At 36.7% G+C, this 25,826-nt stretch overlaps 1 protein-coding gene across 2 annotated transcripts; it reads left to right on the forward strand.

Annotated features, from left to right (window-relative positions):
* The first annotated feature begins 1,815 nt into the window (after nucleotides 1–1,815).
* scyl2 (SCY1 like pseudokinase 2) lies at nucleotides 1,816–25,426 on the forward strand. Of its 2 annotated transcripts, XM_046873974.1 has the most exons (19): nucleotides 1,816–1,955; nucleotides 6,672–6,867; nucleotides 9,147–9,304; nucleotides 11,019–11,163; nucleotides 11,472–11,621; nucleotides 12,415–12,636; nucleotides 12,928–13,044; nucleotides 13,578–13,703; nucleotides 13,983–14,159; nucleotides 14,946–14,957; nucleotides 16,444–16,566; nucleotides 16,661–16,774; nucleotides 16,869–17,001; nucleotides 18,096–18,214; nucleotides 19,202–19,302; nucleotides 19,994–20,069; nucleotides 20,157–20,246; nucleotides 21,864–21,989; nucleotides 22,148–25,426. In XM_046873974.1, exons 2-19 carry the CDS (start codon nucleotides 6,691–6,693, stop codon nucleotides 22,760–22,762), a joined length of 2,781 nt encoding a protein of 926 aa, XP_046729930.1. In that variant the 5' UTR covers nucleotides 1,816–1,955; nucleotides 6,672–6,690; the 3' UTR covers nucleotides 22,763–25,426. The 2 variants fall into 2 exon arrangements, with proteins under 2 accessions (XP_046729930.1, XP_046729931.1); XM_046873975.1 differs by lacking the exon at nucleotides 14,946–14,957.
* The last annotated feature ends 400 nt before the right edge of the window (nucleotides 25,427–25,826 follow it).

Below are 25,826 nucleotides of genomic sequence, written 5' to 3' on the forward strand. Positions count from 1 at the left end.
CGACTTTTTTTTATTTTTTTGGATGGGCAGCGTATATGTCTTTTAAATTAACCTTTAGCTGCACTGGAGATCCCCCTTATTAAACAGTACAATCACAGAAAACCTTTATGACATGACCTCAATGTGTTGTTCAACTACAATCCAACTAGGTTGTAATTGTTTTATTGCAAACTACACACATTGATTATATTATACTATAAATTATATTATTATGCAAAGCAATAATAAAAAGGGGGGGGGGGAGTGGCAGCTCATTGGTGGGTAAGGCTGTAGGTTACTGATTGGAAGGTTGGTGTTTCATGTTTGAATATGGCCAAGATTCCACTCTTGGGCCCTTGAGAACAGTGTGTAACCCTCCAGTGCTATAACCATGCACTCTGACCCCAGATTCCCAACATCTCTGGCTGTCAGGGGTTCACACCCCGGTATCGCCAAGAGCCCACTCTTGTGTCCTTGAGCAACGCCCTTAACTCTCTGTGCTCTAGGAGTGCCATCTATTCTATTCTATTCTATTCTATTCTATTCTATTCTATTCTATTCTATTCTATATTGCTATAGGAATGTCTATCATTTTACCTTTATTTTCTTGTCCTTGATTTAATTCCCATTTGCCATTATGATTTTCTAGGAAGGATTTCCACTAGATTTTGGACCGTAATTATTTGTGATCGGATACGTAATCATTTGTAAGACCAGACTCTGAAGTTGATTGAGGAGGCCTGGGTGTTCAGTTGGGTTGAGGTCGGGGCTCTGTGTAGGAGTTCTTCTACTTGAAACTTTATAACTTGCTTAGATTGGAGCTCGGTTTGTGTACTGGTGCTTTGGTAAATGAGGTCAGTAAAGTGTAAAGCTACACCATACCAAGGCATCCCATAGAATCCCATAGTATGCTTCTAAATTTGTGGGAAAGAACAGGTCTTATGTCCAAAAACTTTTGGGCATATGACTATATAGAAGCACATTAACTGTCTCCTATGATAGCTCGGATTTACTGCATCACTTTGCTCACAAAATTAATTTTTTTTTTTATGCTGAAACAGTGCTGGAACATGATTTTCAATAAACAATGCTAAAATAAAACAATTTTTATGTATCGTATGATCATTATTAACTTACCTATAGATTTGACAGTTAAGAGGTTTCTTTTTACATAGATTTTATATAATTTGTTTTAGGTATGTTTTACAGAAATATTTTAATGTACATTTAATAGAGTTATTTTAGGTATATTTTATGGCATTTATTGTGGGCATATTTTATAAAAAAGATTTTTGGTATATTTAATAGAATTATTTTTAGGCATATTTTATAGAATTTATTTTAGGTATATATTTATAAAATTATATTTATGTATATTTGATCAAATTATTTTTAGGTATATTGTATACATTATATTGACGTATATTTCATTGAATTAGTTGTAGGTCTATTTTATATAGTTATTTTATGTTTATATTATATAATTGTTTTTAGGTATATTTGATAGAATTATTTCCAGATATATTTTATCAAATTTATTTTAGGTCTATTTGTAAAAATAATTTTTAATGGTATTTATATTTATACACATCTAATTTATTTATTATTTATTTATTATTATTCATGCTGTAACCTGTTTTATTATTATTATATATTTAATGTAAGACTTTTCTAACACTCGAATCCAAATGCGGAAATAAAGCGCTCTTAGTGGCCATATCTCAAATAACATCCTGTTCTTGATCTAGTGTCCTACATAGGGTGTAAAACCTCCTCTCGTGCATCAGTTCATCCCCTATGCAGTGCAGGGAGCCTCGAAAAGGTTTGAGACACAGCCCGAGTGATTGTAGCTTCACAGAATGACTGCTTGTTTTGATGTAACTGACCCAGGCTTGGGTTTCTCCGGGCACTGCTGAGAATTTCTCTATTATCTTCACTGGAAATAATTTTACTGTCACCCAAGGAGGGATAAAAGGGTAAGAGTGAGTGAATGAGTGAGTATATTGGATATAAACAAAATAAAGTCCACTTCGTCGCTTGTGCGTTCTTGTTTGACGAGCTAGCTTGGTTAGCTTAGCCTTTTCCGCAGTGATAAGAGTGGAGGCTAAAAGCTAAGCTCACTGGTACAACACGGTTTAATAACAATAATAATAATAATAATTATAATAACACGGTTTAAATAACTTGTGTATAGTCTTTTTTTCTGCCTTTGTGCTTATGAGACTGTTGTAGTTAATTATCACAGTACAGCAGGTGGGGAATCTCCTTAACCCTGACGGGTCTCTCTATTTACCCAAGATTTCATACCCCCCCCCCCCCCCGGTTACTGTTTATTGTTTTATTTATTTTTGCTTATTTATTTTCCACTTTAAGAGACCTGAATTACATTTCGAGGCCCAGTCTGGATCTCAGTCCTGTAATATAAAAGAAGAATTAAATGCGGCTCGACTGATTTACAAAGTTATAATCCTGGATCTGATTGCGTGATTGTGATGTGATATATATTAGAAACAGTGGTTAATAGATAGTTTCAGCTCTATAATACATTTCCACATCACAAATGCCACTTCTGTTGCATTTGTTAGCCGTGACGCAACCGAATCACGTGATTACAGTTTCCTGTTCAAGGGCGTGAACCAATCAGATGGCTGGAATGGGGAGGGGGCGGGGCTCCGCGCTACCCCTCCATTCATTTCAAAAGTCTTTTTTGGATTCACACCTCCAAGGTGCCAGGTTTACTTTTGGACTTACTTGGGTTTCTGCTGGGTTTCCTTCACGTTCTCAGGTTTCCTCCCATCAGCCAAAAACGTTCCAGCTTTAAAAAACTTTGATGTGCTATCAAAAAGTTCCGAGACCGTTAACAAGAAAATACTATATTCATCTGTTTACACATAATCATCTTTAAAATAGTCCCATTGCACTGCAATACAGCACTTCTGGCATTCCTGCCACTTCTGGAATATGTCCTGGAAGTCTTCATTTCAAAGCATTTTTTGCGGTCCGCGGTTCCAGATTTTCTTCAAGAAGAGGGCGAAGTTCTCCAGTTGCACAGTTGCACTGCTCCTGATGTACACGGGACAATGTTTTTGGCACACTGACTTATGAAGGTCGGTGCTCACTGTGACTGTGCGTGCAGCCTTGTGCTGCCATCTGCTGGCGTTTTACAAAACTAGTCTCAAATTTTTTGATCCCACCTCGAATGATTTGTTCCTCTTTTAATTTCATTAAATTTATAGCATTTGGTAGACGCCCTCATTCAGAGCAACTTAACATTTCTCATGCATATCACTGAGCAGTTATGGGGTTAAGGGCCTTACTTAGGGGCCCTGGAGTGGCAGCTTGGTGTGGCTGGGATTTGAACTCACTACCTTCAGATCCTAACTGCTTTAACCAATAAGCTACCACCTACTCATTAGATATTCCCCAAAGCAGTTTGCTCAGTACCTTATCACTAGTGCTTTTACTGGAACCTTTTTTAATGCAAAACAATCAAACAGGCCCTAAATTTGACCTAGCTTTCAGAAACACAACACAAAAAACAGCTAAACAGGGGTTCACTCGGATTTAAACCGGGGACCTCTTAATCCTCAGTCGGATGCTCTGCCACTGTGTCTGAAGATACTCACGTCCCTGTACCGCACAAAACGTAAAACGCTCCGACCCGCGTCATTTCCGCACGCCAAAAAAGGCGTTTTTACACGGATCCACTTTGTTTGGAAAGCGTTTTCAAAAACCACCGTTTTCGTCCACTTAAACACCGCCTCCCTGTGGACGGAAGACCAAAATGGAGAGAAAAATATGCGTGTTAAAAAAACTTATTAGTGACTTGGCCTAAGTTGCAGTATTAGGAAACGACTACTGGCAAACTCATACTATGACGATTGGCAGCGATTAAAAACACTGCATTTGTGAATGTATCACTATGCTGCATGCCATAAAAGACTCAAAATTTGCCAGTGGACATGTGTTTAATCGTCTCACACGGCTACTGTATGTCCTGTATCTTGGCTGTCATCTTGATAAACGCTTGCTGTATTTTAATGAGGTGACAGCAGCCATTTGATCTGCTACAGAATCCTACTGTAGTGTTTGATTCCACTTTAGCAGACACTAGGTGTGTCAGAAAGGTAGACACAGAAACTGCTGACTTTCTTTAGTCTAAAATCTTACCACAGGTTTGCTTGAAATATAAGACACCGTAGTCATTGCATTGGTTCATTTCCAACTGTAAGAGATCAATCAGATTTGGATAAAAGAGTGCGTGTGGACCAGAGACTGGGAGTAATGATGTACAAATACTTCGTTACTGCACTTGAGATTTTTCTGGTGTCACTATTTCACTTCACTCTTTATTTTTCTGAGAACTTTTCACTTTCGCTCATAAAAATTTTCCCACAATTATCTGTACTTTCTACTTACTTTTTCAAACCAGGCACGTTGCTTTAGTTCTAATCTATTTGGCAACATGATCGATATTTCTTTCTTCTCACCACTTTGCTTTAACCTGAGTGAAAAAGTGTAGTCAGTACCTAAACGTTTACTACAGTATTTTAAAACATGAGTATCTGTACTTCTATTTGAGTGAACGATGTGTGTACTTTTGCCATCTCTGGTGTAAACTGTGCAAATGTCTACAAACTGACCTGTCAACTTGGATCTAGAAGCATAACACTCAAAAACACTACTGATAACAATGTGCCTAATATATATTTTTACCCTGAGGCAATATTCGGACAGGCTTGTTACTGAGACAGATGTGCTTTCAGGCAAATACGTGTAGACAGCTTGTCAGTTTGCTGCCACCCAGTTTGCCTACTTAAACTATGAACTAAAGGTATGCATAATGAAAAGTGTCTACTCGAGATCTTAGACCATTCGGGTACCAAGAGTATATTCATTTCAACATACTATGGTTTGGAAAACCCAAATTCTAATCTCAGGAACTATTTAGGACGGATTATTCCAGAAATCTAAGGCTGTTTCATAACTGGGGCTTCGTAAGAGAAAGATCAGCCCCCTGTTGTAGACGTCACTATTCGAGGTACCAACAAACAGCCTGCACCTGCACCTAGAAGTAGGTGTGGCGGATCATTATCAACCAAAAGTTCACTTGGGTACTGCGGCATATATCCAATCAGTGCTTTATGTACAGGTCATGTTTTTTTTTTTTTTTTTTTTTTTTAAATCAGTATGTAGCTGCTACTTACGTTAGATTTTTTTAGGTGTTACTTTTATTTAAATTATTTGTAAGTCGACTACTGCTAAACTAATGTTTTTTCAAAACATTGCAAAACCATTATTGAGCACTCACACTAACTGGTTTCCTGTTACATGAGTGTTTGAATTGTAAAAACTTCTCATGTAGCTTTGTTTGATGTACATGTGAAATTTCTAGATTAGTAAACACTTTTAAAAGTAAGATCAAAATGCTTCGAGGCTCGGTTTATGTCACGATGACAGCTAAAACCTTTGAGACCGAACTCGTCAGTGCGGCGTGGTTCACATCACTGTGCCTGAAATCATTAAACATGTTTCAGATTGACCTGTGAATTAATACACAGGGAGGTTTCGGGTCTTTCAAGTTGTTTCATTAATGTGACTTTTAAATCCCCCAATGCACATACAATATCATTCATCAAATATAGACCAGGCTTCTGCTTTTCTCCTGGTGTGGATTATTTTCTTATAACAAAACACTTCCCATCAGATCTGTAAGTCGCAAGGCTCCAGGCTGCGACTAAAAAGGTCGCAAATTAATTTGCAAAAAATATACACGTGACAGGACGACTGGAAGTATGCGTTTTACATTTTTAAAAGTTCTTTTTTGCGTGGCAGTTAGAAATATAATTTGGCAACCGAATTTTTTATTTTTTTTTCTTTTTCTCATAGGAGACAATGGCTCCTTAATTGATTTATTTTATTTTGTCTGGAGCCCTGATTCATTTGTATGAATGAATAAATGATGACCTTCCTGACTTTGGTCGGTACTTAATCACTCGGCCTGATGAAGAATTGACGGTTATTTGTGTGGTTTATCAGGCTACTTTAGATCTCTAGTATAAAACTGAAGAAGGAAACTTTATTGAGTCGAAAGGGTGAAATTCTGAATGAATAAAATAAAAAGTATGGCTTTAATTTAATGTGATTTGGTCACAGAAGTAATGATGATGTACAGGAAGAGGAAGATATCTTGGTCGTTTTTTTTTTTTTTGTTTTCTCATGTTCTCCCTAGTCTGTATCACACTGCCGGATTCATCCATTTCCTTCGTTTTGTCCCCAAACCACAAACTCGTCTCACTGGCTTGTCAGTTCGAGAAACTCTGAACCCTTCGCTTTTTTTCCCCCTTTCCACAGTCTCAGAGGTCTCTCAGCAGTGAGGTGTTTGTACATTCAGTGATTTGTAAGGCGAGTGAGAAAAAGCAGATGGGTGTGTGTGATGGCATGAAGGAGAACACAAGTTAGTGAGAGCGAAATATTTGGCTAGGAAGAGAAGAGCGTGAGTGCAGAACACATAGCAGGGTGTCAGCGCCTCAGGGCGACGGCGTGACTGTGCTAATTAACCTTGTCTATCTTACCAAACGTAGTTAGTCTTGACTCATTTGGTATACACGGACACATCCGTTAACGAGTGTGTGCATGCACCCGGTGCTCTGTGATGGATTTTGTATTTTTTTATTTTCTGATCCTTGTAGGTTGACAGGCGACCAAACCATGGAATCCATGCTCAATAAGTTAAAGAGCACCGTCACCAAGGTGACGGCCGACGTCACCAGTGCCGTGATGGGAAACCCCGTGACGCGGGAGTTCGAAGTCGGACGCCATATCGCAAGCGGAGGACCTGGCATGAGTTGGAGAATCTACAACGGCACGAAGAAGTCCACCAAGCAGGTGAGCAACAGGTCAAATCTCAACAACCAGGGCCCGGTGTCTGACACATCGGTGTTCTGTGATTAGTTTCTCGAGGTCTAGAACCAGAAATGGTTAATGAGGGGTTTTGGGGTGGAATTAGATCGATTTCCTGCCAACATGTAACTTGAAGGTTTTATATGAGAATTATTAAACATGTGTAACATGATAATCTGATCAAAGTGAGACTTTAGTATTGGCATCAATATCAGCATGATGCTTTAAAGCGCTACAAACAAAAATATATTTAGTTGATTTTATTCACTATATAACACCTCATCCTGTCATATACAAGCTCTCATTAAGTGCACACAGACATTGCGGGAAACAAAGTTCAGAAGGAAGTAGCAGCGACACACAGAGTGATGCATCAGTTTAAAAAAAGTGTGCATCGGATACAAGCATTTGTATATTTATATATAATTATTAATAAATGTGCTCTACTTTTATTGTTTATAAAAATAACCATTGATTTTAAATGGCCAGTACTTTATATGTAGATTGATTTCTCAGGCGTGTTCTCTCAGCACCACTGCCGCTACATGAATAAAGTATCGCAACACTAAGGAGACCGAGTCGTGTGCTGAGATTCACATAAAATTTAGATTAACATGGCAGAGGCAGAGCTGGATTTTCTTAGACATAGAACTGGGGAAAAAAAACCATCTGGTTTTATTTAATCTTTTTTCCCTACTTTTTTGTTGTTGTTTTTTTGCTCTAGAAGGGCCATGTGCAGTGTACTTAAGTGTAGTTAATGTACTTAAGTACATTTATGATTTGCTGTTTGTCTGAACCCAAGAAATAAAAGTAAACTATTTGTGCCATATTTATTTTCATAACATCATATTTTTTCCATTAAATCGTGTTGTGTTGAGTGGAATCGGAATCGGATTGCACCGCATCGTAATACGGGTAAATCGTAGCGCATCACATCGGTAGCTGCTTCACATGTATCGTGTCGTTGGCTATGCATCGAGATGTGAATCGCAGAATCTTGAGACTTTAAAGTGGACGTGTCTTGTTTTACATGCAAGTTTCCTGATGAAATGGTACCATTTACCCAGATGAGGATGGGTTCCTTGTTGAGGCTGGTTCTGCTCAAGGTCTCTTCTTTATTAAGTCTCAGGGAGTTTTTCTTTGCCACTGTCACCACTGGCTCATTCATTAGGGATAAACTTATAGGGACTTACTTTGGGAATAATTATTATTTTATTATATTATTGGGATTTATTTCTGTGAAGCTGCATTGGAACAATATCCATTCTTTTAATTGTACAAATAAAATGTCTGATAACTAAAAAATCGACTAGTTTGCACAAGTTTTAACTTTATTACAGTATAATAATTCATTCTTCACATGTTCATAGGAGACGGACAAGAAGTAGCACAAGTGAACACAGGGTGTAGAAAATAGCTACTGGATGATGAATTATGTGAACGAAATGTAAAAAAGAAAAGAAAAATATAAGCCAAAGAATTTGAATACATGAATAGGTGTGAAAGCATCCTAAAAGCTTTGCATGCATAATCCAATTATTAGAAGTAGTTCAATCCTGTTCAATCAATGAATAATGTAATTTTATTTAACACACTTTTTGAGAGCATCTGAAACACACAGATAAGGCTGCATGGAGACTTGTGTTTTGTTGGTTAAATGTGCAGCAACAGAAAGAAGTGATGCAACTGTGACATGAATGTGACACAGCATGAATAATGGATAATATCGCTTCACACACTAAGAAAGCACCTCTGCCGATTCGTCGCGTGGCGTTGCAGTGTACCGCATTGTCTACAGAGTAACTGTTGAATATTTATATTTCGAACTTAGCCTTGACAAATCGTGGCTGCTTGAAAATTCATTTATGACTTTAATTTCCATTTAATTAACATGTGATTATCAAAAGCAGAAGGTCCACTTTTGAATGTTAAGATCACATATGCTTGTTTAGAGGCCTAACAGGAGGCCAAACATGTATTTGGAGTATAGAGGAGGGTTGTATTTCAGATACAGAAAAGGATCTGAGTAAAGATAAATAATTGTGTATTTTATTTTAATATGTAACAAATCAAATGTTTCGAATTTATTTATTTTTTTATTTGTGCATATTTAGTTAATTGGATTCCATTTGTCATGTGACCTCTGTTTCGGTGGAGGGGCTAAAGGTGGAACACTACTATTATTGCTGCTGCTGCTGCTACTATAAAAACTCGAAGACCATCTTAATTTTCTTTGTTTTGAAAGTCGTGTTTTGTTCTTACAGGAAGTAGCAGTCTTCGTGTTTGATAAGAAGGTTGTTGACCGATATCAAAAGTTTGAAAAGGACCAGATCATCGATTCGCTCAAACGAGGAGTTCAGCAGTTAACACGCTTACGACACCCGCGTCTTCTCACGGTCCAGCATCCTCTAGAGGAGTCAAGGTGAGCCACACCTACACTTACTCAAACACACACGTTTATCTCAGCTCTGTTCTTTGTTCTTTCAGTTCTCTGTTTCATAATTTATTGGCCAAACAGACTCTCAGAGAAGAATGGACTCATAAAGAACATGTTTTTTTTTTTTAGTAAACAGTAAAGTGTTTTAAAGTGTTTAAAGTGTTGTAACGCAGTTCTCGGCGGAAATAGCGCCTCTTCTTTGTAGACAGTCATTAAAAGGCACAGCTCAGTTTTGGAGAAGCAACCATGAATAATTCATGTATGAAAGCGAGAAACAGATAATAGAAACAAAAGCTATTCATCTCCTCATATTGAACGAATATCTGCATAATCCTGGGGCACAGTAAACTAGGTTACTCAAGTAATTTGTACACAAAAATGCTTCATTTAGTCAAGTTCATTTATTCCTATAGCGCTTTTTACAACCGACATTGTCTCATAGCAGCTTTACAGAATTTTTAGAGTTAAGGTGTCCATATAACAACACACTGAGCACAGTGTTTCACCACGGACCATTATTCCTGATGCACCACCTGGTAAACCCTGGCGCACTCTGGACAGGTGTGTGTATGTGTGTATGTATGTATGTATGCGTGTGTGTGTGTGTGTGTGTGTGTGTGTGTGTGTGTGTGTGTGTGTGTGTGTGTGTGTGTGTGTATATATATATATATATATATATATATATATATATATATATATATATATATTATTATTATTATTATTATTTTTTTTTTTTTTCTCACATTTTCCAATTTTTCTCACAATTCCCACTTTATATTTTCTCGCAGTTCTGACTTTTTGATCATTTCAAACTAAAGCATGGTCATTTGAAATAGATTTTTATATTTTTATTTACGATTTTTTAAATATTTGTATTTGCGTTTAGATGTAATGTGAAAATTAAATGCACTAATATGAAGACATTCTTGTATGCAATTTCAGCAATAAAAATGTAAATGTCTTGTTCATTTTATGAGGCCCATCTTATTTTGTCTTGTGTATTTAGTATAGCTCTTTAATAAAGAAAAATCGCTTGTTATTCGATTAATCGGTGGAATAATCGCAGAATACTCGACTGCTAAACTAATCGCTAGCTGCAGCCCTACAGTACACACATTTCACCCCCTGACTTTTCAGTATGGCAAAAACTTTTGGGCCTCATATTATATTCTCATTGAACAATCGCAGATTGCAAACTCATCTGAGACTAAATGCAAGTACACCAATGAGAAATAATGAGAACTAAAATCCGACAAGAAATGAAATCTCAAATGAAAAATGTTAATTAAAAGTCAACCGCAGAAGATTTTTAAACCCAGATCTGCCATCTATTTGTTTGTATGGAAGGATGTGGCCAAAATACTATAATTCTGTGAGAAATCATTTGGTAGTTTCTCTTTGCAGAACAGACAATTCTCACTGCTTGCATCACTCCGACCAATTATTTCTCAATGTTTTCTCACGTTTCTCTTTCTGTACAAAATAGTGACAGTCACATGATAGATAGAGCTTGTATCTTTGTAAAAAAGGTGTGAAATATATATATAATGAGAACACTACTAGATTCACCCCCAATCTGGAGACAAGTGATCACAAGTGATGTCAAAACTTTTGAAAATAGTTCACTAGCTGTTACTGTTTATCATACTTAAATCTCATACTTTTTTCCTCTCTCTCTTTCCTTTCTTTTTATTTTTAGGGATTGTCTGGCATTCTGCACAGAGCCTGTGTTTGCAAGCTTGGCTAATGTACTGGGTCAGTGGGACAATCTGCCCAGTCCTGTTCCTACAGATATCAAAGAGCACAAACTTTTCGACGTAGAGACAAAGTATGGCTTACTACAGGTGAGACAACAGTGCCAGAGGCAATCCGCATTTTCTAGAATTCTATATTATTTTTTTTATCCTTATTAAGGCACAAGTGAAGTCTGTTTTTTGGCAAATGATGGAAGATTTGTAAATCATAATAAAAAAAAATTGTTTGGTTGGTTGGAAAAAGCCTGGCTTCTGGTTCAGATTAAAAGTCGACCGACAGTGGATTTTACAGATTTGGTAAAATTAGGTTTGATTGTACTTGTCGATAACCAATTGATCAACTGATACATAGATACATATATACATATAGGTATACGTAAAAAAATTTTTGTGCCCAGATATCGGAGGGCTTGTCCTTCCTGCACAATGGGGTGAAGATGGTGCACGGTAACCTGTGTACAGAGAACATCATCCTGAATAAGAGTGGAGCGTGGAAAATCATGGGCTTCGACTTCAGCATCTCTTCCAGCAACCCGTCTGACGCAGAGGTAAGAAACATTGTGTATAATATCTGTATTTAACACATTATACATTGTGTATAATATCTGTATTTAACACATTATACATTGTGTATAATATCTGTATAAATTAAAAGCATTAACTTCTTTAGCAATTTGAGCTAACTTTATTAACCTATACTCACCCCTGCTGAGCAGGAACAGCCCACAAGAGCTGCAGATTTGGAGATGCTCTGAAACAGTCCTCTAGCCATCACTATTTGGCCCTCTTCAAATTTGCTCAAATCCTTACACTTGCCCATTTCTCCTGCTTCTAACACGTCAACTTTGAGGACGAAATGTTCACTTGCTGCCTAATATATCCTGAAGAAAAAAATATCAGCAGCAAAATCAAATAGCAAATATTACATTTTTATTCATTTGCAGTTTGTATGTCAGCACTGGCTGCCAAGTAAAGGGAAAATTTTTTTACTACAGCTTTTAGTGGAGTAACAAGTCTTCTTTAGTGCAAAACAATGCATTCAATCCCTAATCCAGTGACCAAAAGTAGGTGAAGATTTCATAAAAATTATCTGAGATCTCATAAATAGTCATTAAAGTTAGTCCCAGCTATTATTTGTATTATTATTTGAACAGAGTCCTGAAGAGAGGACATTTTTATCACAGACTTTGTTTTGCTATTTTGTTGTTGCTACGCATGATCTTTTCCATCTTATTATATCGTATGATATGACCGTGCTTAAGGTGGATTGTCTGTTTTATAGAAAACTATAAAAAAAAAAAAAAAAAAAAGACTTGCTGTGTGTTTTTTCTTGTGTCGTAGCCCAAATACGTATGTAAAGAATGGGACCCTAATCTTCCCCCTCTCTGCCTGCCTAATCCGGAGTACGTAGCTCCAGAGTACATCCTGTCAGTCAGCTGTGAGACTGCCTCTGACATGTACTCACTGGGTGTGGTCATGCATGCAGTCTTCAGTGAGGGCAAGCCGGTGTTCCAGGTCAATAAGATGGATATATTCAAGAGTTTCAGCAGGCAACTAGACCAGGTGAGACCTGGCTAAAGTGTTAGTAAATATCTTCATTCGATCAAGACTCTGCATGACGAGTGAATTTGGTTGAATTGTTCCACTTATTCATACAAATGTTTGTACATGATTCACTGTTCTGTATAAAAATGAACACATTAATTCGAGATGTTTTATTTTTTTTTATAAAAATCTATTACTATGAGACATCATAGTAATAGACTATACTATGAGATTTCTAGTGCAAGCGACAAGCGCACAACTCATAAAATCATATTTACCTGAAGCCAAGCCCTGTTCTGTCTCTTCCAGCTGAGTCGCCTGAGTCCAGGAGTGCTGAGTAAGATCCCAGAGGAAGTGCGAGAGCACGTGAAGATGCTGCTGAGCGTCACAGCCAATGTGAGACCAGACGCAGACCAGATGACGAAGGTGAGATCCTGTTCCGGGCTGTCGAACCCCTTTCGCTCGGCAGCTGTTCAACTTATTCAGCTCGTTAACAGTGTAAGCAGGAGTATTGGTCACATTGCAGCTGAAATCAGACAGGCCAAGTTGCATAATTTAACCACGAATTATTTAAGACAAGTAAAATATTGTGTAGGGTTGCAAAGGGGCAGAAAATTCGTGAAAACTTTCTATGGGAACTTTGTCTGGGGAATTTGGGAAATACGTCAAAGTTGAAAACTTAACAGGAATTTATGGTAACTGTATTAGATACAAACATAAATATCTACATTTCGTATGGTCATAAACCGACATGCATGTAAACTAATACAGATTTTTTTTTATTAACATTTTTTATTAATCGTAAGTATAATATTTTTTGCCTAATAGCTTACACACAGCACAAGGAAGATTAAACATAAATTTTAATAATATGTAAATATGAAAGCTCCCCAAGATTTTTTGACAGTATTTTGTGTGCAGGATTTAAGAAATGATGTGTGTTTTTATTTTTTTTTTAGATCCCGTTCTTTGACGATGTGGGAGCGGTGACGCTGCAGTATTTTGACTCCTTGTTCCAGAGAGACAATTTACAGAAGTCACAGTTCTACAAAGGTCTCCCGAAAATCCTTCCCAAGCTGCCCAAGGCAAGGAATAGTGACCATATAATATCTAATATTCATTTCCTGGTACTTTCTGTCTGTCTGAAACCAAATTCTTCATCTTCTCAGCAGGAAATGAGTGTAGTTTTTAATTCGGCACACTTCCCTGAGTGAATGGTTCATTTGCCAGGAAATATTTGACCTCTGCATGTATAATACACTTTTTTTTTTTTTTTATATTTTGTCTTGGGTTATGATTGGGTGTTTGTCTGTACTCTGACTGTATCCGTCTGTGTGACCGGACCTTGTTGTTCTCTTCTACAGAGAGTTATAGTTTACCGGATCCTTCCAGCCCTCACATCTGAGTTTGTGAATCCCGACATGGTGCCGTTCGTGCTGCCCAACGTGCTGCTCATAGCAGAAGAGTGCACCAAAGAAGAGTACATACGTCTGATCCTGCCTGACCTTACCCCAGTGTTCAAACAACAAGAACCTGTTCAGGTGCAAATGCGCACACTTACACACGTGTTGAAAGCAAAGAAGGGTAGATAATATTGATGAGGTAAAAATGGTGGTTTAGTTTAGTTCTGAATTTAGGTGTAGTATGATTTTTTTGGTGGTTCTTTAAATAATATTTAATTTTCAAATTCATTTTGGACATTGCACATCTGCACAAGTGTTTATGTATCAACCCTCATTTCCTTCGGTATCACTGATCTCATCATGAACTCACCATGGAAGTCTTGGGTAGTGTCCTAATTTATCACTTCAATGCACTTTTGAATGCCGTTTCATAGAAAATATAAATTTACCAGATTTCCCCTCCACAAACCTTTATAGTGTAAAATAGTAGAGATAATTCTACAATGCTAAAAACTACTGTTCCTTTGAATATCCAGCAAAGTGTTCATGAAATAAACAACATGAAATTTTGAATGCTGAATCAGACTTGCATGTGAGAACCTTCAGGACGGTGTAAATTCCAGCTAAAGGTGTGTGCCAAAAAATGAATTATACGAATATTTATTACATTTAAATTATTAAATCAGGAAAAACATATTATTTCTACTGTGTACTTTATATTTCGTCCCTGAGAGAAACATTGAATTTAGGGTTCCCTGATTCATTAAAATAAATCAGAAACCTGAACACTAGCGAATAGTAATGGATATTTTCACAGGCGCACACACACACATCCTCACAACTAGCCTATTCTTTCCTCAATGGATTGTCCTCAATTTTTCTTCTGAACCTTCTTATTTTCCTCCCCTTCCTTCATGCTCTCAGGCCAGCAACATGGTAAGTGGTCCTTATAACTGGAAGATCAGAGTGTTGTGATCATTCCTATATTTTGGTTTCATCGTTCAGTGTTTTCTCTAGTTTCTAGTAGTTACATCATTAATTATAAAATGAAGTATTCATCACTTACATCTCGCTCTCGCTCTCTCTCTCTCTCTCTCGCTCTCTCTCGCTCTCATGTATGTGTTGTAGCAGCTCGTTCTAAAATTAGGTGATGATGTAGTTAGTAATCTTCCTTTACACCTATTAGGCATAACATTTTGACATTATGACCGGTGAATAACACTGAAATTTCTTCTTCATGGTGCCTGTTAGTGGGTGGGATATATTCAGCAGCAAGTGAACCTTTTGTCCTCAAAGTCGATGTTAGCAGAAAATTGGGCAAGAGTAAGTCCTTGAGCGAATTTGAGGAGGGTTGGATTGTGACGTCTAGACGACTGGGTCAGAGCATCTCCAAAACTGCAGCGCTTAAGGGCTGTTCCCGGTCTGCAGTGCTCAGTATCTATTCTATAAAAAATTGTCCAAAAAAGGAACAGTGGTGAAACGCGACAGGGTCATGGGTGGCACGTGGGGAGCGAAGGCTGACCCGTGTGGGCTGATCCAACAGACAAGCTCCTGTTACTCAAATTGCTAAAGAAGTTAATGCTGTTAACTGTTAACTGTTTTAGCATCAAGAGGGGGGACCAACACAATATTTGGCAGGTGGTCATAATGTTATGCCTGATTAGTGAATTCCATGTTCAGTGAAAAACTAATTGCACATTGGTTGGCAGGTCTAAACATTTTATTTTATTTGGTTTTTTTTTTTCTTTAAGTGTGTGTAATAATTAGTTCTGAATAGTGCTTAAAAAAAAAGAATCAGTTTTGCTTTTCATTTATAATAAAAAAAAAAAAAGAAAGAAAATTTTGCAATTTATACACTATGCAGAACAGGACCTTCTCCTTGGCTACATTGTGTTTTTTTTATTATTATTTCTGCTATTCTGATACTTTAGTAGTCTTAAGTAAGTAAAAAAAAAAAAGTTTTTTAGTTGTAAGTTATCATCTCCCTTAAATGTCAGGAATATGCAATATAAATATACAAAAAAAGGATTTTGTAAAGCGCTGTTACATTCCAAAATGTTCTAATTTCCTAGAACCGCAGTCTTGGACTGTTTTATTTCTTTTATGCCAGAGCCATAGTTTTTTTTTTTGTAACTATAATTTCTATTTATATTATGGCAGATATAGCCAGACTTCACCAGACTTTTTGCAGCTTATCGTGCGTTGAAAAATAGTTCTAAAGGGTTTACCGTGGAAACATCCACAAATATGAAATAAACTTCCCCTCACAGAAAGCTTTATTATGTCCACTGATGTCCAGTAACAGCGCATTTTGTAATAAATACATTTATGTGGAGCGTCCCGTATAAAATCCATCCTTGTGAAATAGCTCTTACTGTAGAAGTGATATTCTAATGTTAATATAAATCTTCCCCCCACTCAGATACTTCTAATATTCTTACAAAAAATGGATCTGCTTTTGACAAAGACGCCAGCCGAGGACATCAAAAACAGCGTGTTGCCCATGGTGTACAGAGCACTAGAAGCTCCCTCGATTCAAATTCAGGTAACCATGCACTAAAATAATATGTAGGCAAAGGGAATCCATCACAGTGCCACGTATATTCAAAACCCACGTTTTAAAATGATTTTGTTCGCAGGAGTTGTGCCTAAATATTATCCCCACCTTTGCCAACCTGATCGAATATCCTTCCATGAAGAACGCGCTTATCCCTCGGATCAAAACGGCTTGTTTGCAGACATCCTCCCTGGCTGTGAGTTCAGCAGGATACAAAATTTATTTGAAACATGCATTTTTTTTTCCACGTTCACTTTCCTGAAACCGTTTGTGTGGCCTTCTCTCGGCAGGTGAGGGTGAACTCCTTGGTGTGTCTTGGGAAGATACTGGAGTATTTAGATAAGTGGTTTGTCATCGACGAAATCCTGCCGTTCCTACAGCAGATACCTTCCCGCGAACCCGCAGTCCTCATGGGCATTCTGGGTAATTGGGTTTGATTATGAGACAGATGCACTGAGAATTAGTTTTTTTATACTCTGATGTAGATGATTGTAGTCTGTGACTAATGGCTGCTGTGAGGGTCATCACTAATGAGGACCAAACAACAGAAAATAATGAGGTATCCCAAAGCGATGCTGAAAATGTATTTCATGGCTGCTTGGAATGGTTCATAGTAGCAATGGTAAGAGTCATAGATTTGTATCGGTGCATCGGTGCATCGGCGCTCTAGAAAAGTGTGCATCAAATGCAAGTTGGCATTTGTATAACAATGCATTATTTTTTTTTTTTTTTTTTTTTTTTTAACATATTTGCATCAGTCAAAAACAATTTAGTTATATGTTATTATTAGTGGATGCGCTTTGCTTTTATTATTTAGAAAGTCAGCAATAATTTGTGACCAATATTTTCTATGAAGATTGATTTCTCTCGCTAGAAACAGTTTCTCAAGTGCGTTCTCTCAGCACCACTGCTGCTACGTGAATGTGTCACATCACAACACTACGGAAACAGAGGCTTGTCCTGAGAGTCACATAGAATACAGATTAACATGGCAGAGGTAGAGCTGCATCTTCCTGAAGACAGAACAGGAAAATAACTTTTTTTTTTCTTCTTTTCTTTTTTTTCTCAACTACAAAGGCGTGTTTGTGAAAGGGCCATGCGTTAGAAGTCAGAAGGCACTTAAGTAAATTGATGATTTGCTGTCTGTCTGAACCAAAGTAATAAACGCGTACTATCAGTACCATATTAAATTGCATCATATTTGTACTATTGCATCGTATTGTGTAAAATTAAATCGGATCGCATTGCATAGTAATGGGGTTAATGGTAGCGCTTCGCATTGGTAGTTGCTTTATACAATGTGTGTCTTTAATGTATCGTAATATTGTCTATGTAGTGAGATGCAAATCGCATCGGTCTCAGTTTTGAAGATGCACATCCCTAGTTTATATACATATTTGCAAGTTGTTAGAACTTGTTTGTGTCTGTTCAATTCCTTTTTTTATTATTATTAGCATTATTATCATTTTTTTATTATTATTTTATATAATGTTTTTTTTTTTCTTTTTTTACTACAGGCATCTATAAGTGCACATTTACCCATAAGAAGCTCGGCATCCCAAAAGAGCACCTTGCAGCAAAAAGTCTGCCGCATCTGGTCTCCCTTAGTATCGACAACAACCTTAATCTCAACCAGGTAAACACACGCACACACATGCGCGCACACACATAAAACACTGTGAATATACACATTTACTTCTTATTACAAGATAATAAATATAGCCCATTTTAAAGGTACATTTTTTTTTTTAGGAAATTGCAAAACTGTAAATGAAATGGGGACGTTTGAAACTAGTTTTTTTGTTTGTTTGTTTTGTTTGTTTATCATCGGACACATACATGGTCCTTTTGTTTCTATGCAACAAACTAGTTCATTTAACAGTATAAAGATTCACATTAACCAAACAAATACAGAAGTTACACTACTGTTTCATTGAAAAAATTAAATCCTCTAATGAATAACAGCATTATACACTCTCGCTAGTTGGAGATTTATTTCTGACCTTGTGATCCAGTTCATACCAGAGCAGTTCAATAGGAATTAGATGCAGTGAGTGGGCAGGCCATTCCATGAAAGATAACACTCAAGCCGAATACGTGCTCTATAAATAACGCTTACAAAGCTTTGATGTACTGTACACTTCGGGTCATTGTCTTTTTGCATGGCGAAGTCCCACTTAGTCGCAGTCCTGACAGAATTGTGTGGCGTTGATGTATGGAATGGTTGTTATGTTGGCTCAGTATTCCTTACACTAATTATCTTCCATGTAGATAATGAGTTTGCAATGAGTTCAGTGTACATAAACGTGTAAAGCGTTCATCCGGAACATATATATATATATATATATATATATATATATATATATATATATATATATATATATATATATACAACCTTATAAAATATAAGATAACTCTGATTACATTAAATATATTTGCACTTGATGTCATTTTTGCAGTGCATTACCATTATGTTATATAAATAAACTCCATTGATTGTCTAAAATGTTGTTCAATGTACCATACAATAGTGAGTTAGTATAGTGAGTTCTACACACATAACACACACACACACTGCACCTGTTGTATCCCTTTGATTCATCCAGATCACTGTGTGTTTCAGTTTAACTCGTTCATGGCTGTGATTAGAGATATGCTGAGTCGAATGGAGGCAGAGCACAAGACCAAGCTGGAGCAGCTCCACAGCATGCAGGAGCAGCAAAGGTGCCACTTCTCACTCTGATCTCACAGTAATACTGTAATACTGTCACTTTATTATATGACCATTGTTTTTGAACTTATGTTATTATGGACCCATTGCTGACCTGGTGTTTAACACATTATAATATATTGTATAGCCGCTTTTTAGTACAGTGCGGCTGGCGTCATTAGTGCATCCTCTTTGTATTTTTATACAGATAAACATAAAACAGATTTATGCTGATGCACCAGATACACAGAGGAGAATTTTCTGCTATATAGCTTTTCTGTAGGCTTTTCTTTCTACATTTATATGTGGGTCGGGATGTCACGACATTTGGGGTTTGCGATATATATATTATGCGATAATATCGTAATTGTTTTAATGTTATGCAAAATCACTATCGAGTATGTCCCTCAATTTCAGTAACCAATCAAAAGGCTGCATTGAGTGTTGACACTGAGTTCACTGAGCGTTGTGTACTAGTGAGCGGTGCTCACATGCACAGCGTGGTGTAGCGTGACAGATTGCTAGTGAAATATATAGGTCCTTTTTTGGCACCACTTAGGCGTAAGTCAGCATTTTGCACAGAGAGAGCAAGAGGGAGAGAGCTGACTTGCTGTCTCATCTCTCAATTTACAGGAACACATACTATTTTCAATTAATCATCATCTAACATTTTCATTAGGAATAATGCAATTTTCTTATTTATAGAAGCCTTAACCTCAACCAAATAAATCCACCAGAAGAGACAAAGAGCAACCCCAGTCCACCCAGTCAAGTTCGCGATGTGAGTGCTGGTATAGCTCTTGTTATTTATATCTGAATTGTTGCAATGTCGCACCATAAAGAACTGACCTGTCTGTGTTTCTCTCAGATTGACGACATCTTCGGTGCGAATTCAGCGAGCACAGGAGTAAACGGCAAAGAGAACGGGTCCTCCACTGCCCCTTTTCAGCCCTCTAGAGTAAGTCTGTGCAGTACAGCATGTGTGTATGTGTCTATCTATCTATCTATCTATCTATCTATCTATCTATCTATCTATCTATCTATCTATCTATCTATCTATCTATCTATCTATCTATCTATCTATCTATCTATCTATCTATCTATCTATCTATCTATCTATCTATCTAAATATATAATCTATCTATCTATCTAAATATATATATATATATATATATATATATATATATATAATTACATGCATACATACATACATACATACATACATACACACACATATATATATATATATATATATATATATATATATATATATATATATATATATATATATATATATTGTTACGTACTTCAGGGGGGAAGAACAATTTTAAATAAAATGCCTGCTCAAATAAATTATATATAAAATAGTATTTTATAATATTTTATCAAACTAAAATAGCATACATCAAATTATGCAATATGCTTTATTATATTGATTACATTGAGTTATCATTTAAATTGACAAATTAAATTGATTAAATAAAATTTAATAATGTTAATTTTGATTATAATGGCCAGTTTCATGTGGAAAATATTGAGAACATTCTCAAATGAACCCATGGTACACTTACCAAAAAACTTTATGATCTAAATATATTTTCCAGTTATGTGTATATTTAATTTAAATATATATATCCACATAGTTTTATATATATATATATATATATATATATATATATATATATATATATATATATATATATTATTTAAAATATTTAAATTAAGTATACACATAATATTCAACATAAAAGTTAATGATTAAAAAGTGTGCATCGGATACAAGTTGACATTTCTATCGTGATGCATCGTTTGTAACATATTTGCATCGGTAAAAAAAGTATTTATTTATAGATAATTATTAGTCGATGTGTTATACTTTTTATTATTTAGAATGCGTGCAATAATTTGTGACCAATATTGGATATGTAGATTGATTTCTCCTCTTTAAACTGTTTCTTAAGCCTGTTCTCCCTGCTATGTGAACTGCTACGTGAATATGAACTGAATATGAACTGCTACGTGAATATGACGTATCAGAACACTACGAAGACCGAGGTGTTTCACATAGAATAAAGATTAACATGGCAGAGGTAGAGCTGCATCTTCCTGGAGACAGAACAGAAAAACAACATCTGGGTTTATTTAATCATTTTTTTCTTATTTTATTGCACTACAAATACCTGTTAGTAAAAGGGCACTTTATGTGTTAGTCAGAAGGCACTTAAGTAAATGTATGATTTGCTGTCTGTCTGAACCAAAAAGATAAAAGCAAACTGCCTATACCACATTGAATTGCATAATTCATAAGAATTGCATCAAAGTGTTATCAGTGGATGAAAATGAGTGAATCGTTGGATATGCATCGAGATGTGAATCACATCGGTTTCAGTTATGGAGATACACATCGCTAGTGCCCATAGGCTCGAAATTTTGCTACCGATGCTGACTGAAATATGAAACATAAAGCTGGTAAAGTGTGTTTGTTTACCAAAATGGATGTAAAATTCACTATAGTTTTCGAGGTCAGTCTCACCACACTGTCGTGCTTTATTCTTGATTCATTTTTTTTGTTTAGGTGTCCCTCACTCTGGAAGAGAAGCAGCGCTTGGCTAAGGAGCAGGAACAAGCGGCCAAACTGAGAAATCAGCAGCCTCTGGCCCCACAGAACATCAAACCCACTACAACATCCACAGCTGGACAGGTTTGTCAGATGATGATGTTTGTGCTTAAATATATGCAACCCCCTTTTTTTTTTTTTTTTTTTTTAACTTTACAGAATTGCGAAGTTTTTGTAAATAACAAATGTTGTATAAGAACCTCAGATTATAGAGAATACACAATGCTTTTGTTCTTTCCCAGGCTAAAGACCTGACCAGCAGTCTCCTGAACAACATGACCTCGCTGAACAGTCTCTCGCTGACCTCCGGCCCTCGCACAGCGCCCATGCAGACTGGTGCACTCTCATCTGGCTTCTCCTCCACAGCCTCTATGGCCCCCATTAGCAATGGGTCTAATTCTCCAATGGGCTTCCAAGCAGGAGTCATGGGTATGCGCCCTGCAGCACCCGGCCTTTACGGAGGCATAGCCGGCACCAGCAACACACCGAACTTCAATGCCCACTCGCAGAACCAGAATCAGTCCGGCAAGCCGCCCGACTTGTCCGCTCTGGACTCTTTGTTTTCAGCTAACAAGCCCAAAGTCAGCCTTAACCAAATGGTCCCCAAACCAACTGCAGGCACCACCAGCTCTCCCTGGATGAACCAGTTTGGTACAGGCCAACCCTCTCAGACTGCACCCATGCAGGCAGTACCAATGGGAATGACAGGGGTGCAAGGAGGATTTGGAATGCAAGCTAACCCTTTCTTCAGCCCCCAAAACTTCTCACAACCTAATGCTGCTGTTCCCACCATGAAAACAGGCATGCTAAAACAGAGCATGTCGGTCAATAATGACCTGAAAGACCTCTTTGGTTAAAAGGCTCCTTGTTTCCATTTGCCTTATGACAGGAAGGTTAAAGAAGAGGAATCAATACCATTCTTTTTTTTTTTTTTTTTTTTTATTATTATTAATTTTTTTTTTATTGTGCTGGACCTTGCAGTCAATCAGAGGTTGATTTTAGAGGTTGATTTCAGAGGTTAATCACCAGCCTTAACCAAGCAGGGTCACATGTCACACTAGTGTCTTTGCACTTGTTTTACTGTTATCTGTCTGAACACTGCCCATTAGGCATAAATGTGTTCTTTTGGTTTTTCGTTCTCAAATTTCACTCACACACACACACACATATTCCTCAAATAAGGAGAAGACGCAGGTAACGGAAGTGCTTCTCCTGGTCAGTTTGCTAGAATGGAAAATAATGCAGGAATTTGCGTTTTGCTCACTTTACACCGACCTCTCGGTGGAATTTTAGAAGCACGAGCAAATTGGAATCACGAGTGGGCTATGGATTCTCTTTTCTTAAAAAAGATATCGAGAAAGCAAATGGAAAAAGAATGCTGATTATTTTGCAGCTGTCCCCACTGACTCCCATGTTGTTACTCACAGTTACTGGAAAGCATCTAATGACAGTAGGTTTCAAATTTAGCTTTTTCCCGGCAATTAAAAAAACGGCGAACAAACTTCTGGTGTAATTTTTGCTTAAACCTGAAATTATTTTCGTCACATATTCTGTATAACGAGGTCAGACATTTGCATTGTTTTTATGTTTCCATGCTTACACTCACTGAGTGTTCTTTCTTATACTGTGAGTTGAAACAGGCTGAATTCAGCCCCATGAATTCCTGCCCAAGCATTTATCTAAGTTTTCAGGAGAGTTGACACAATTGGTGATCCATTTCTTTGGTTTTTTTTTTGTTTTTGTTTTTCTGATCAGATTCATAGTATAAGAACAATTCAAGCAATTCCAGTGCATCAAACAGCAATCGTATTATAATGAAGTTTTTTTTTTTTTTCAATCATGTTGCAATGCAACAATCCAGTTTAATTTCTTACATTGGAAAATCATATTTTGACTGATGCTTGATTCCATATTGATTTTTTTTTTTTTATACATTCTGCTGCATCAGAACTAAAACGAATGAATGCAACAAGGAAATTCCCTTAATTGATATCAAACAAAGGATGTAAAATGGATTGATGCATACTGTAACACTGATTAATTTCTTGTTAAAGTAACACTGGTAGAATTTTTTTCCCATTAGTGGTTATGTAAATTCTACCGAACCACATTTTCCATATTTCGTGTTGGAGAAGTAAATCTGGTTTGCAATAATCATGTCGATCCAGAGGAGCTGTTCAGATTTTAAGCATGTAGTGTTCAGGAAAGGACCACATTCACACACACTGGTGCAAATGTGATACCTCTTGTGTGAATGTGGACCTGAGAAAGGATGATGTGTGAGTATTTTTTACTTTTAGAATAGAATGATGGCGAATGTTTGTGGTTTTTTTTTTTTTTTTTTTTTTTACACCTAATGCTGGAGTTATTATAAACTAACAGTGTGCGATGGTTTGAGTTCGAGCAGAACAGAACAAATGGTTGTTGCGGCGCATGTCTTAGTTCTAGAAATCGATCAGGGAAGATTTCTCTCTGGGTATAAATTGGAATCTGACCACTTCGAAAGCCTTCAGTGAAATGTAGCCTTGGTGTGGGTTTTGCGTCTGGCTTTGCGTTCGTCCAGCTGCCGCTGTTTGTGCAACTGATTTGTGTTTAGTGTTCGCGTTTCTCGTTACTGATTTTCACTGGAGTCACGTGACCGTAGCATCGACGCTGAGCCGATTCAGATGCTTAATGAAATAAAGAAAAGAAAAATCACACATAGACCAACTAAACCTTTTATTTTTTATCATGACCAAATAGATATCATGAGACTCTGTATTATATTTACATATCATAGAAATTAATTGTACAGTAAAGTGAAATTTATTTGACATTAGTTAAGATTTTTTTTTAATATATTATCACTTGGGATCACTTTCATAAAGGGGACCTCTGAGTACAAGAGTACAAAAAAGAAAGAAGCCTTATGAATAGAGGTGTGCAATAAAAGGTCTTGGAAGGGTTTTGGTAAATTGGCTTGAAGTCAACGTGTGTTTTATTACATATGGTTTTGGTATGAGGACAGAATCAAACCGATCGAATACACCAACGTTTCATTTAAGCATCGTTATTAAAGATTCAGCCTGAAAGGAAGTCCACAAACTTGAACTAAAAAAATCTTTTTTTTTCTTTCATCTATTTTCAGTGTTTATTTCTCTGATCTGGTTTCTTTGTTAGTCATTTGACCTCTAAATCAAAGATGATAAAAAAGAAAAGAAAAAAAAAAGAAGCAAAGCCTATTCTTCTATCTTTATATTATACCAATGTAATATGTGTACAGTGTGGCACTTTTGTGAACTTTGTATCGTGTTATGAGATTGTACTGTCTGAAGTTTGATGAAAATCTGTAAATATTTCTCAAACACACACACACACACACCCCACACACATGCCGACGTTCTCTTTGAAGCTTTTCAGTCATTTTGTTGAACTGATTTGATTGTGTAGATTCTTAATGGCAGTGTATAGTTTTGGACAGAAAAAAAAAAATCGATTTGAAGAATAAACAGAAGGTATAAATAAAGATCTTCAAACAGCAAGAACTTGTGATTTTCTGATCAATAATGACTCTCAGAAATCGTAAACCTTGAATTAATGTATTGAATTTTCCCAAAGTTAAAAATGAAAAGTGTCTTGGTTTACGGTGAATGATGAAGCTGATGTGTCCTTTTTAGTCCTGACACTGAATAAATCTTTGTACAACAGCTCCTATAAAGTGGATGACCGACAGCATCTGGGCATCATGGGCACGTGTGAGGACCTGAGTGTCTCGTACACAGAATAATGAATTATCTTCTTACAATGGCTCCTATAAAGTAAATGCTATAGCATTAGGGAGCAACCGAACACCCAGTTTTTAAAGTCGATGTGTTGAAAGCAGGAAAAAAGTGTGAGTACCTGAATTAATTTGAGTCAAAGCGTCTTCAAAATGGCAGTTCA

This window comes from Silurus meridionalis, chromosome 18 (assembly GCF_014805685.1).
Source record: "Silurus meridionalis isolate SWU-2019-XX chromosome 18, ASM1480568v1, whole genome shotgun sequence".
Classification (NCBI taxonomy): Eukaryota; Metazoa; Chordata; class Actinopteri; order Siluriformes; family Siluridae; genus Silurus; species Silurus meridionalis.

Bases quoted from the DNA above. Each gene is read 5' to 3' on its own strand.
- scyl2 (XM_046873974.1), top strand. From the start codon at position 6,691: ATGGAATCCATGCTCAATAAGTTAAAGAGCACCGTCACCAAGGTGACG. The intron at 6,868-9,146 runs GTGAGCAACAGG...TTGTTCTTACAG, and splicing joins CGAAGAAGTCCACCAAGCAG to GAAGTAGCAGTCTTCGTGTT. The intron at 16,775-16,868 runs GTGAGTTCAGCA...TTCTCTCGGCAG, and splicing joins TGCAGACATCCTCCCTGGCT to GTGAGGGTGAACTCCTTGGT.